The following is a 14,975-nucleotide window of genomic DNA, read 5'->3' as shown; positions in this document are numbered from 1 at the left end:
ATTGTATGCCAGTTACACACTGTATACTGAAGCGTCGTTTCTCATATACTCGAAACACGTAGAAATAATTAAAATAAATAAATAATTTCTTGATAAAATAATGATGAAAGAGTAAAATTCAGTATTTAAAAGCTTTTAAAGAAATGTAAGTAAAGTCAATTTAAAATGTTCGAAATCTCTCGAGTCGCAATTATCGATTGAATCATCCTTTAGCAGGTGAAGCAATGAGCACTCTCGTTAATGATAAAAATCTAAATTAAAATCTAAATGTACTAATATCGATGATTATAGTTTGCTTTAGAGCAGATCAAAAAACTAATATTAAGTTACATCTTGTTGGGTGATGAGTAATGGCGAATTACTACTATGGCTTAATAAAATTAAAGTAAATCGTAATGTTATTAACACCAGAAATCTTTCTGCTCCAAAGGAAATGTTTGAAAGAGGAGGGAGGAGGAGGAGGAAGAGGAGGAGAAAAAGAAGAAGAAGAATTAATGTATTTTACAAGAAAATTACTTTTCTCCGTGCGAAAATAAATTAAGCAATATGTTTGTCTTCCTCCTGCCAAGCAAGAATAAATAAATAACAATTATATCGGGAAATCTTTGTAAAAGTCATAGGAGACATCACTCAGATTCTTCACGTATCCATATGTATGAAGTTTAAGAAAAATCGTTTTAAATCCCCTTTAAAACCGAAATTTCCAGATGAATATTTTAAACGAAACTCCCCTTTTCCATAAATTTTACTTTGCCACAACCTATTTTAAGGTTAATAGAGGATGTAAACATTTTTGCAGATAACAAACCCCAAAAACGGATCAATAGAAATTAATCAATCTTCAACAAATTTTTCAAAATCGTCTCGCTTTCTATTTTACTTGATTTTCTTTTTATGAAATAAATAATCTTTCTACAGTTTTTTATAATATTTTTTTCATGGCGCATAAAAGAATTTTAAACATTTCTCCGGGGTTTTACGCGTTGTTTAACCCGATTACTAATAAAACTGACGCCAATTCTCGAGCAAAAATAAGAAAATTATATTTAAAAAAAGTAAAAAACTCGCAAATCTTGTTAATAAAATAAGCAAAATTCAACATAAAATCCCATCATTACGGAAATTATAGACATTAAAAAGATGTCGATTTGTAGTAGCAGAATTCGGTGGGTTGCTGTTTTTTGTTATCGTTTTCATAAGTAACTGCTCGGGTAAATACATAAAAAAAGAGGAAATCTGTACGTTTTACGACAATGTAAACAGTACGGAATCCGTATAGGATCATAAATCTTAATTAATAAATTTTCAGTTTTTGAATTATTATCCACTTAGCCAATAAAGAAGTTGGAAAAGGAGTCGATCGTATACTCTCTAGGGATGCTAAAGGAGATATTTCATGACAAACTAATAAAATCTCATCTCTGCTACCATTTATTATAGTCCTTACTTAAGAGTTTGGGATGGGTGAATATTTTGCTTCTAGCTAAAAAGTGTACAAGAATACCTTACATGTTATAATCTCGTAATCCAGGCAAGTTTCACACGAACGTGTAGCAGTAAAAATGATTTAGTAGTTGCTTTTCTTTTTATATTTATATATATATAAATATATATATTATGACCCGTCAAGCCTGTTTAGGTAAGACGTACCTAAACAATAACCGAGAGTAGCCAGCGTGAATGCTGCGTGAAGTTGGTATTTTTGTCTTCTTATGAAATAACCCCGCTCTTTTCCTTTATATATATATATATATACACACACACACACACCTTCCCTCTCTCTTCCTGGTATTCAACTTATAGAAGAATTTCTTGAAAGGGTGTACAGAAAAATCAAAAAAAATGATTTTCTAGAAAGGAAAAACTCGACACAAAGCAGTGATACAGATGGTTATTTCTTTTCCCTTTTGAGATACCGTTGCGGATTTTATGGCCTTTTCATTCCCATATGGACCTTTGCCATCTTGTGCAGGTGCATCTAAACTTCTATTCCTGTAAAAGCGAATAATAATGACAGTAGAGACAGGTGTGACCATCTCCTACACCTGTCAATAGTCTCTTCCATTTAGCGATAAAAGTTATTGTTGTAATGCAATTTAATAATTGATTTACAAGTAATGAAAATATTGCAAAAATGCCTTCTGCTTCGCTTAAATTCTATCACGATCCGGTTCGAAGTTATAATTAACATGTGCAGATGCTAAAAAATTATATTAACCAGCTCACCTTAAGATGATTTATGTAATTAAGTTTACATAATGGAATTTCAGCGTGTTATAATGCATTTTATTATTTTTCTACTTAGATATTTCTTTTTTTTTCTCTGCATTTTTCTTAAGATAACTTATGAAAAATAACACATCTGAAGTTCTCGAATAATATAATAATAAAATATGGTACTTAACATGATTTTTCTATGTACTGCAATGCGCTTAAATGCGTGAAATCCATTCTTAATTCTTTAATTCCTTCTTTTCTTTTTGGATGAATTTTTTCGTGTTCCTCCCTCCTTCAAATTTTATAACAATCTGTGATCTTGCAATAAAATTTTATCGGGGAACAAATTTCAATTCAATGCAGTGGAACATCATAGTTCTTGTAACCACACCCCGTTTTAAGAGAACGTGAGTGGAAATATATTAATTCAGTTCATGTTATGTTGGGTTAATGAAATTAAGAGAAACATCACGGAAATTTTCACGCTATCTAATCAAAATAAATGAAACAAACACGCGAATATTCTCTATAATAAATATATGATGCGCTAATATCCTTAACGAAATTTTGCCAGATGATCGGCTTCAGAGAAATTCATTTGAAATTTTCCAACGACGATAATTAAGGAAATTTAAATGTTAGAAAATGAGAATTTTTTGCAAATTTATTTTAAAAAAAATTATGGTTTGCATCGAAGAATTAGTTTTAGAAATTTTATAGAAGTTGGACTTATTTAAAGAATTTTTCAGCAGCTTGAAAATCGAAAATTTCGAAATTTGGAAGTGAAAATTTCCGAAAAAGACATTCTAAATTTGTAGAAAATAAATCAAAAAATTTGGTTTTTCCCGATTATTATAATTAAAAACAGCTTTGGCACAAGTTGAAATATCGATTATTTTGGCAGAATATGTTCAGATTTTTCTATTCTTCCTCCCCTTCTTTTTTTTTTTTAATTTATGAATTCTGATATATAAAATAATATGCCTACGTCTGTTCCATTATTCAGTCACTTATAACTATGTCCATTTGTAGAATCGATTTTGGATGGGGATGAGAAAAGAACAGCGAAAATTTCCCAACGGCCAAAAAGTTTATGGAGAAAAAAGTCTTATGAAAGTAAATAACCCGGTGTGAATTTCCTTCTTTTATTTTTTATTTCTTCTCCTTCAAAATCTTACTTTTCTTCCTTGATCATAGGTGTTGAGTTGTACAGATGTTCGAAGAATGTGACAAATATCAGTTTTTCTGAAACTTTTAAAAATCATTTTATACGTGTTGCAAAAGCTGTTTTTGCTTAATTTTTATAAGAAAATATTGACAGACGTGCATTTTATTGTTTTTCTGTGAGAATCCTTCAGCAGAATTCTCTAAAAACGAATATTTCTTTGGAAAAAAGTCGAAAAATAAGAAAGTACTTTTGGAAGAATATCAGAGAGAAAAAAGTGCTTGTATAAGAACAATTTGATAGGGATGCTTACAAGAAAAAAGTGCTTTATTGGAAAAAAGACGGAAATTGGTGCTTTGTAGAAAAAAGAACAAGAAAAGAGTGCTTAAAAAAGATTGGATAGAAAGAAGTGTTTTAAAGAAATTAGAAGAGTGCTTATTGAAAGAAGAATGAGAAGAAATACCTGTAGGGAGAACGATTAGAAAGAGGTGCTTTGTAAAAAAAGAATTAAAAAAAATGCTTTGTACAATTACTAGAAATAGATGATTATGGAAAGAAGAACAGAAATGGGGTGCGCTTATAAAAAAGAAGAAAAAACCAGAAATGAGCTTGTTGAAAGAAGCGAAAAGGGTGGATTGTAGAAAGATCAGGAAAGGAGTGCTTGTAGAAAAACCAGAAAAGGATGCTTATTGAAACAAGAAGACGATTCCTTTCTGATTAAACTTTTATAGAAAAGAAAAATGAGAAGTTCATATATTTATTTATTTCGAAGAAGAGATATCGTAAATGGTCGAGTGTGGCAAAAAACTCAATAAAACCATCCGATACAATATTGTAGAAATTCTAAAATAATGTTGAACATTGAAAAAATTAACCATTATGACCATCGAAGCGCTTAAAACGAACGAAACAAAGAGAAAAATACTCATAAAGTAAACACGGGTGTATAGAAACCATAAAAGGATATATATCACCAAAAATACCTTATGTAGACAGAAAGACTGTATACGTGGTACTCAGTTGTACATAAATCAAAGCCATCTCCACTTAGGATACGTCCAGGAATGGAAGATGATCGAAGATGATGGGGCTTGGGTAATGAGACGGAAGCAATAAGAAATCACAGCGTGTCACGAGGTTACAGCTAATGGGGATGTCCCATGAACGGAAAAGAATATTTGTCGACTAGCTTAGCTACTATTATGTGTGGGCCGTTTTGATTTATATTACCTACTTTTCTTTACTTATAATTGATGTCGGGTTATAAACGAATGAGTTTTGGCCATTTCTGTTTGATGAACGACGAGTGCGAGACCCTCCTCTGACTATTGTCACTTTAAGTAATTTTAAATGAAGTCTTTTAGCTAATGATGATTACCAGCCATCTTTTAAGAAAGATGATGCTTAACAGATATCTCTTATCGTTATGTTATTCGGATTTTAATTACCCTTCCACTACCAATTAATGATCTTTCTATGAATTGCTTTAATTAAAAACTACTTTGCAATTTATTTATTTATTTTATTAAAGAGAGTACTTTTAATTTACATTATTGTTATTTATGCGATTAAAAATCGTTTTATTTAAACGAATAAAGATAAAATATTGTAAATTATATAAATAATAAAAAAAATTTTCAATTTTTCCACTATTATATTTGCTTTAATTTCGTATTCACAACACGAAGTAGCATTAACATCGCTTCGTTAAAGCCAAGCTTTTTTATATTAATAAGGCGAATTTTCTTATTTTCCTATTATTATTTATAGCATTAAGGATCTCTATAATTTTTTATATTAAGATAATATTTTATATCATTTACCCAGCTAGAATATCGATTTTTATAGTAGCAAAGAGCAGTCATTTTTTTCTATTATTATCGTCATTACTTAGAGAATATTAATTTCTCCTATTATTACTTGCATCATTAAGGAGCATTATTATTTTTTATAGCATATTTTTCGCTTTTCCTAATGCTCTTTACATCAATAATACAATCCCTTCAATTTTTCTTTGGCAGCAATATTAAGGGAAGGGGGTGAGAGAAAGAGAGAGAGTTTCTATATATTTTAAAACAAGTAAAATACCTGTCAGAAATTTGATATCATACATTTTTAACAATGTTTTTTTGATCGAAAATTTAAGCGTGACATTTTGTTTTCGACTGAAATCTATATATAAAAATAGAGTATTTTGACACGAGCGAGAGGGCAAAGGAGATCTTAGGAATAAGAAATATGTTGAAGGAACACAACCATAACTCGAACTTTAACATAAAATGTTCAAAAATTCAATTTGTTGCTATCTTTACGGATTTATTTATTCATTCTAGCACTTTACATCAAGTCGTAATATGCCATTGGCATCCGTATCAACTCTTTACCTAGGGATGGAAATGACTGCATTCAACAAGAACCGTTTTCCATGCCAATAACTTAAACTTTTCCTTTTTTTAGTCGTTCTGCAAAAGTCGAAAATCGTAAATCGTAACGTAATCTGGAAAGCAAACGTTTCGTAATACGATACGTTTTAAAGTGATATCCTCCTCTTCAAGACGATTCCTTTATGTAGTACCTATTATAAACGGTGCACTTTGCGTTAAATGTTAGCTTAACGATTATTGCTGGCTGTAGAAGACGTAATGCGAAATTAATGGTGTATGTTAATGCTCAGGTAGAATATAGGATATAGTAGATATAGTCGAATGAAAAGCAATTCTGCTCTTTTAGGCATTTGTAAAACGAAACCATTACAGCGATATGTGATAAAAGATGCTTAAAGATAAAGGAAATTCTCTGGAATAATCTTTCGACTGAATTCATTTGTAATGCAAATGATACTCTTTGGAAAACAATAAAAGAAATAAGGAAGGATAAAATGATTGAATTATTGTCTATATAAATACTTTTAAACGTTATCTTTCCTCTACAGTTCTTCACATAAAACAAGTATCAAAACTCCTACTCCCGACTTTTCATACTTGTTTACCGTTAAAAATCAATTATATTTGATAAAAATAAAAATATAATCCTATAAAGAATCCTTTCTGTATGTTATAAGTTTTTAGATGTTTTCGATATAGTAACAAGATGTTTTTTAGACTAGATTTCGTTGTACTTAAAATCGAATTTTCGTGTTTTCCATCGATTTATATATTCTTTTAACTTTAAACTAAAAACGTTACTTTTATTTTTAAAGACGTATCTCGATATAAAACGTTTAAAATATTTTTTTAAAAACTTTTTTATTAGTAACTAAAGATACTTTTATCTAGAGGACAGCATTTTTGATTTACATTATTTCCTCTGAAAAAGAATTTGTTTTTCCTTCCTTTTGACCTAAAACAATAAAAAATTTCGCTATCGTTTCCGAATTTAATCGATTTTAAAAAGAATTTAACTTTATCTTTAGCAGAAATCCTAACCGACTTTTGGAATTTATAATAATATACAACTAAAAAGAATTTATAATATTTTGAAGAGAGCATTATTCTTAATGATACTTTGTTTCTAAAAAGCTAAGATTCTAGAAAGAAATAAAAAATAACATTTATTTAATTCTACTTCGGTATTGTATAACTAAAATCTAAAACTGAATTGTAAAGTTAAAGGCCTATAAAAATACAGAGAACAATTTTACTGTTTAACCAATGTTACAGTCGAAGAGTATTCTAGAATCTTATACAAAATTCCAGAACGTACTGTTTTGTGCAGGAATGGTATCTTTATATATATATTATATATATATTCTCNCAGGACTACAAGGATCAATAAAATATATATATATTCATATACAATTCTAGAAAACAAACAACTAAAATCAGAGAACAAAATACAAAACTCAACGCTAATTTAAGATTCTAGAACAGAAATTTCTAGATTTTGAATTAAAGAAATTTATAGAATATTAAGTTAAATTTCTAGAAGACATTTCTAGAACACTCATTTGGAACAATGATGCTCTATGAGTTTGTATTGTTATAGGCTCCAAGGGTACACTTTTTTCCTGTTTTGTATTGTTATAGGTTCTAAAGTTCTATGTATTTTCGCTTCTACAATTTTACAGATTCAAAGTAGAAGCTTTGTTTATATTTATTTCATAGAACAGAATCTTAAAAGAACAGATTACTTTACTCTTTAGTTAAAACTGAAAATTCTCTTTCAAGATTCTGTTCTATGAAATAAATATAAACAAAGCTTCTACTTGGAATCTGTAAAATTGTAGAAGCGAAAGTACATAGAACTTTAGAACCTATAATAATACAAAACAAGAACTCGAAACTTGTAATAATACAAAACAGAAAAAAGTGTACCCTTGGAACCTACAACAATACAAACCCGTAGAGCATCACCACACGTCATAATGAGTATTCGCTTCATCACTTTTTGTTCCAAATGATTTCATTTCGGTGAAAGAAACCCTCATTTGATTTATGCATCACCCCAAAAAAAATTTATGTTATATAGCGACATTAGTAAGAAGGTATTTTTTAATCAATTCATTTTTTTACAATCGGATGAGCTTATCCACAAATTATTTCATCGAGTTGACATCACGCTATCACTCCAATGATAAATGAACGTCAATTAATCGAAGACGAATTCACTCTATGAGCCAGCGAATGAATGAATCACTTTGCTAGCATTCGGGAAAATAAAAAGGAAAAAAAAATAATAAAATAAAAAAAAAAGAATTTCTACCTCGAACAAAACCCAACCCCCCGATAACAATTATGGATGCACGCACGACAAGATATAATGACGCGTATAAGTCCCAACATCAGACAAAGAGAATCCTGTCAAAGGCATCCCACTACCAAAAACTATACAAGTTATCCACTCTGCAAAAAGTGCGATAACAATGGAGAGCAAACTAGCCATTAAATATCCTTAACTTTTTTTTTTTACAGCGTGCAGAAAATATGAGGCCAACGCGTTATACGAAACGACGCGACGTTACTTTCGATAGCGTGTGCCATTTTTCGTACACTTTTCAATGTAAACAAACATTTAAATCTCTGATATTTGTAACGTTTGTATAAGAATTTGTCGTCGATTGTTATATTTGAAATATACAACATATATTTTCCTTGTTGCTGTCGCACGAAACTATCGTGTGAATCACGTTGTTGAAGTGAGGAATTTACGACGCTTTCTATCGCCATTCCAGTTAAACTTTTGCTATTCTGTTATCTATTTTTATTCACTTTTTTTTCCTGCAACGATACCGTTTATTAGCATAATATTTCTATATTTACTCTGTTTTCTCTCTCTTATAGTTGCGTCGCGTCGCGTCGCAACGCGTCACGCAATACAGTAAATATTGACTTTCTTCGCAACATTCTTCGCAAACTGAATACCGAAAATGATTTAATATCAAATTTTATATGATTAAATGTTTTAAAATGGCGAATATAATATATTAATATTTTTTATATTAATTTTATACACGCGTATACCTTAAAAACCTTCATTTTATTCTTACAATAATTGAAAAACACTTTAAAAAAATTATTATTTCGGTATATTTTCATATAGAAAGCAGTATATAAATTGCCTTCACGTATAGCCTAATAAACACTTCTCAAGATACAGAGCGTGACGGACAGACATATTCAGGAAAATTATATATAATTTAACATACGTAGAAAATTATCGATTTTTACTGTTAATAAAGCACAAAAATTTTTATGATTTACGACTAAAATTCAGTCGAACCTTTAATGACGGCCACCTGTAAACGGCGGCCAATTTTTTCAGGGACGTTTCTCCTTTGAATTTCATACAAAATAACCTCCAAACAACGGCAACCTCCGAAGAACGGACACATTTTACGTACCCATCAGTGGCCGTTGTTCAGAGGTTTAGCAGCAATTACAATTTCTTTATTCTACCAAAATAAAAAATCATAAAATTTTTCTAACATATTACAATAATTAATTAAATAATTCTATAATAAAATTAATTTAAATAATAATAATGATGATGGGTTATTTCTTTTCCCTTTTGAGATACCGTTGCGGATTTTATGGCCTTTTCATTCCCATATGGACCTTTGCCATCTTGTGCAGGTGCATCTAAACTTCTATTCCTGTAAAAGCGAATAATAATGACAGTAGAGACAGGTGTGACCATCTCCTACACCTGTCAATAGTCTCTTCCATTTAGCGATAAAAGTTATTGTTGTAATGCAATTTAATAATTGATTTACAAGTAATGAAAATATTGCAAAAATGCCTTCTGCTTCGCTTAAATTCTATCACGATCCGGTTCGAAGTTATAATTAACATGTGCAGATGCTAAAAAATTATATTAACCAGCTCACCTTAAGATGATTTATGTAATTAAGTTTACATAATGGAATTTCAGCGTGTTATAATGCATTTTATTATTTTTCTACTTAGATATTTCTTTTTTTTTNACTGTTTGTGCACAAATAATTTCAATAATATCTTCAGGATATTTTTAAAATAATTTAATAAAAATAAAATTATTAACAGTCTCCTTGTAGATCGTGTCTATGCATAATATTAAAGCTCGTCTTGTTTGTATGTTCGAATGCGAAAAAACAAATCTGTTTTATTCATATAAAATTCGCTTCTAGAGTAAGTCTGTTCGTATGTCTGATATAAAAAATTAATCATAATTTATGGGAAAAATTCATAAATTAATTTGTTTTTTTTGAAGCGTATGTCTGTTCGTAGATCCGTTATAAAAATTCGTCCTAATCTGTGGAAGAATAGCCGTGCGTCTGTATGTCTGTTCGTTATTCTGACATAAAAACTAATCATGATTTATAGAAAGATCCACGAATTTACTTCCATCACAGTATTTACTTCTACCATAATGTTACGCAATTAGAAAATCCTTAAAATTCTTCGACGAAGAAGAAAGTTTTGGGTAATTAAACATCTCGAGCCACTTGAAAAACATTAAAAGTTGACTATAACAAAGTTTGAAATGTGTAAAGAAGAAGTATTAATGCCTGAAGCGGGTGCAGAAATCTGTGCAAACTCATACAAAATTAGAAGAGCCATTGCATTATTACTGTAGATTCAGGCCAGTGAATCTACTTACTTCCTTTTTAATCAATTGGTTACCGCGCGTCACGCGTGACGAATAACGCAATTCCGAGGTTAGAAGATCGTGAAGTAACCATCACACTTTTTAATTAATAACGGCAATAGTTACGATAAGGTAATTGGCACGTTAAGTATGTGATTGATCTTTAATTACTATGTTAATTAGGCATGTGTAGGCAATATGTTACGTTGCTTTTTTTTCCCCGTCGAATTTTTCGGGCTAACACGAAACAAAGACAAGAAATTTATAGCGAGTAATCCATATAATGGTCCTATTATTACAGTAAGTTGAGTTACCTCTTGTAAGTGACAGCTCGTGATGTGCCAATCAACTCGAATTAGCAAATCACTAAGCGTAACAGTGGCACAAAGACCATCTCCGATGTTAAACAATAGATGTATAATATCGCTGACAATTGCTAGTTCCATACACTAATAACGGGAAACAAAGACGGTTATTGGTATGGAAATTATCGGCCACAACGGTCTAATTATAAACTATCTAATCATATTTTTCCATCTTTTTTTCCCGTCTGTCTGTAGGTCTGTGCGCCAAATATCTCGAAAACTAAGATAGTTGCGTGGTAATAGAGAGATAACTTTATTAAACTGTTAAAATTTTGTGTTTTTACTTATATAGTGTGTACGTCTGTCGATCCGTCTGCAAAAATTTCTCGTAAAGTATAGAAATTATAATGAGAAAATGATGGTGATTATGAAGAATTTTTATCGTATTGCGGAAATGGCTTTTGTCTTCTCCTGTCTGTATATCTGTCCGCATATTTCGTAACTTCCTGTCGAATCGTAACTCATTTATATTGCCTTTTCTAACATTTCTATAAGCAGTTTTCTCGTTAAGAAAGCAAATTAAAGTTGGAATTTTCAATTTGTTTATTCAATTAGCCGTCCGCACGGATGTTAGTACGAAAAATTTCTAGATTAATAAATTAACGAGTGTTGGCACGAGAATACTATCTAAAAAACATTAAATTTAATTGATAAATTTAAAAAAAATCGCTCGTAGGTAATTTTTATATATGTGAATTCACAATATGAGAGCTTTTTCGATGAAATTTTCCTGAAAATTCGAGCATTTTTCGATCAGAACCGACCATATTTTCACATAAACTCGAGCAATTTTAATTAAAAAAAAAAACCCTAATTAACCTCAACGGGGGTGGATTGTATCAATAACAAAGAGCAATTTTCCAAGAACACAAACCGTTTAATGATTCAAAGAGAACAATCCATAACTAAGAAGAGGATTGATAAATGCCGGACGACAAATAGCTGTCATGATCTGGAATTCTTATTAATGATTATTGGGGCCAGTTTACAAGACCCTAACACGTCCCAAGAGCGGAGTAAGAGTAATCAATAACTACTTAATAAAGAATATGCGTCAAACGGGACTAAGTTACATCACATTAATGAAACGATAAAGAAAGAAAAAATAAAAAAAAAAATACAGCAACTAAATTTGAGGCTAATTATCTATAGTAAAAGTAGAGAGAAGAATGTTTGCATCTTAGCTAATTAAAGTATATAAAACTAGTGGAAGACTTTTAATCCCTGAGGAATTTGTACTTAATCATTTGGATTGGCAAAACACTCCATATCCGACTGCTTATCTATTGTTGTATAAGGAGGAACAAAAGTGCTTTAGTTCCATGTAATTTGTGGATGTAATTAGCTGTCCGGGTTTCAAAATGGATGGTATTTATTCGTTTTGTTTCCATCAATTACTAATGGCTCCGTATACACCCATTTATATAATTACTATTCATAAAAATATCTTTATAAAGGGAAAAAACCCTAAGTTGGTACCCATTCAGGATGGATGTAGGGTTTTATCTCCATCCTCCTCCGCATATTTTTTAAAAAATTTTTCTGTTTTTTTTTTAAAGAAATAATTAAGGAGAGTATTCATCTTCCTTTTCTAAGAATATGTATTTTCTTGCTTTTAATATAATTAAATTTATCCTGTGTATATCGAAGTGAGCTTTCGTGGAATTGGATGATGGCGGCTTTGAAAATTAAAAATTTAAATTTATTAAATTTAAAAGTTAATTTATTAATTATAATTCGTGTTTTTATGCGGTAATATGTATTGGTGTTTAAGGAATTACGAGTTAAATTGGAGAATTTAATTAGTAAATAGTCAAGGAATTAGAAAAATAATAATTTTTTTAACTTATTTTTTTAATTACTCACCACCTCTTCTGGCTGCAACGGTGGTCAGCAAGCTGAGCAGTGCAGCCCACCAGCACAGCATTTCGTGTACGCCAATCTCACCCTCACTACTTCACCTGAAACGAGAAGAAAAGATGTAAGAGAAAATGCGATATGGGGAGGGGGGACATTACATCGTCGTATAGACTATAGAACGGGGTCCCGATCGGTTACCATAGTAACTGTAATTCCCAGGCGGATGCTTCTCCACCCATCTATAAACTACACCTGACAGGTACCAAAGAATCGTGGTGACAGAAACAAGAGAGATTTACTCTTATCGTTCGTCTAGTAGGTCTCGAACGAATGAACTGTAATAAAATCGAGCTCAAGTAAAACTGCGCGAGACCAGGGTAGAAAATAAATCAGCGACTTAATTCACCCCTTAATCACGTCTGGTTTGGCAACTGAGTCCAGTGGGTTTAGTGACTCCTTCCTCTCCATCTCCAGACATTTTATTGAGGTGTTTTTTTTTCTTTTATTATTATTTTTCCTATTCTTAAGACACATTAAAACTACAGAAAGACCCGAAATTTATCAGAAGAAACAGGACATTTTCCGGATCGTTTAATTATCGTCTCACTCGAAGATATCCTTTTTTTAAAAATGTGAATTTCTGTTAAAACTATTTCTCTTCAGGAAAATTGATAAAAAAAATAATGCTCGACGACTCAGATAATAACATAGTTTGGGTGTGATATATGAGAATTTTCGACAGTAAAAGATGTCAACATCAGATACACTTCACCAATTGACGCTACTTAATTGATTTTTGGCTAAAGAATTAAGAAATAATTAAGTGTTATTAAGTAACCATTAATCATACTGACGTTAAATTGTGCTGAAGATATCTGGAGAAATGTTTATTGAACATCTCTTGGCAACAGGTGAGATGAGAGAGATTTCGATGGAGACTTGGAAGAATTACGTGTTTTCCAGTTATAAAAATGCACCCAAAGGCTATTTTTTAATTATTGAATTTGTAATGGAACCCCTCTAAAGTCATCGTAACAATAAATTAAGTCTTAGTCATCGAAATGTGTTTAGATAAGTGTGTTAACAGCCATCTTATGTTACTAGAAAGATATGAGAGCAAAGTCCTCCCTTCGACATTTCGCACGTCGAAAACTATTACCTTTCTCCAACCTTTGACCTTTGAACCGTAGGGAAACGTGTATAAGAAAGGTATCCATAACATTAAACTAAAGAATTTTGATATCTTAACAACAACAACAACAATAATAATAATAGGGGGCTAAAAATAATCATTTCTATTTCTTAAATACGAGAAAGAAAATAAATAAATGTAATAGAAATTTTGCCTTTTGTAATTTCATTTTAAAGCCATTTCGTTTGCTAATATTTTAACATCACGAAGAGAACGAAAGAGGGGGAAAAAATGGAAGAAAGGTAATTGGAAATCATTCAAGAGCTGGATAATATCTAAATTCTTTTGGATGTAATTAAAACGATCATTCAAGCAATTTCAACAAGAGAATAAGGATGGGAGACAAACTTTTAAGTTCAACTATTCTAGAATTCATGGAAAAATCTCTCCCCTTTGGAATTCAACAGAGCAGGATAACTAAAAAATGAACGCACGATACGGAATTATTAATAGGGGGAGAAGCGCCCTATTTTTCCAATCCACGTGATCGTCAATTATTCAAAACTCTCCCTGCGACACTTTCTACCTTTAAAAAAAATATAGTTTAGTGACTAGTTTCCAGTTTGGAATCTTAAAAATTCAACTAATATACCATAACTAAGTCTGGCTGTAAGAGGAGTGTTGCCCTTTGTTCCTATAAAAAAAAACAGCAAGGGGATGTTTAAGATGAACTCGAGATCAACATCATGCTTGCACTCTTCACCTTATTTACAATGACAATTATTTTATTATAAATTTAACTTAATAATTCATTTTAATTATAATTAAATGTACAAATTATCTTTAGACGAAGTACAGTAAATATATAGGCCTATTTATATATTTTTTCCTATACAGTTTCTCTTGTAAAAAAAAAAAATAAAAAGCAAACTGATGCCATTTTTCTATTGTAAATTGCATTATTGATATTTTATTTCTTAACAAGATTTATCTTCCTTAAATAAAATAAAAATCCAATTAAATTATTTCCGCCTTTTTCTTCTTTATTTTTCCTCGAATTTTCTAAGTAAATTAATTTAAAGATAATTAAGATAAATCTATATAAATTATATATTAAAATACAAGTTTACTTTATTAGATTATAGAGAGTTAAACTGAAATGATTTTTTTT

General features: G+C 30.5%; 1 protein-coding gene across 1 annotated transcript in view; it reads right to left on the bottom strand.

The window, feature by feature from the left end:
* Nucleotides 1-9,296, bottom strand: part of LOC111618253 (latrophilin Cirl-like) — a 30,823-nt gene extending 21,527 nt beyond the window's left edge. Inside the window, exon 1 of the mRNA XM_023359740.1 lies at nt 9,101-9,296. Within this exon, the coding sequence (XP_023215508.1) occupies nt 9,101-9,212 (112 nt within the window). The 5' untranslated portion in view covers nt 9,213-9,296. The remainder of the gene's footprint in view (nt 1-9,100) is intronic.
* Between the last annotated feature and the right edge of the window lie 5,679 nt (nt 9,297-14,975).

This window comes from Centruroides sculpturatus, unplaced genomic scaffold, assembly GCF_000671375.1.
Source record: "Centruroides sculpturatus isolate CEXI.00-Female unplaced genomic scaffold, Cexi_2.0 scaffold154, whole genome shotgun sequence".
NCBI lineage: Eukaryota > Metazoa > Arthropoda > Arachnida > Scorpiones > Buthidae > Centruroides > Centruroides sculpturatus.
This window is presented reverse-complemented; position numbering and strand designations above follow the sequence as displayed.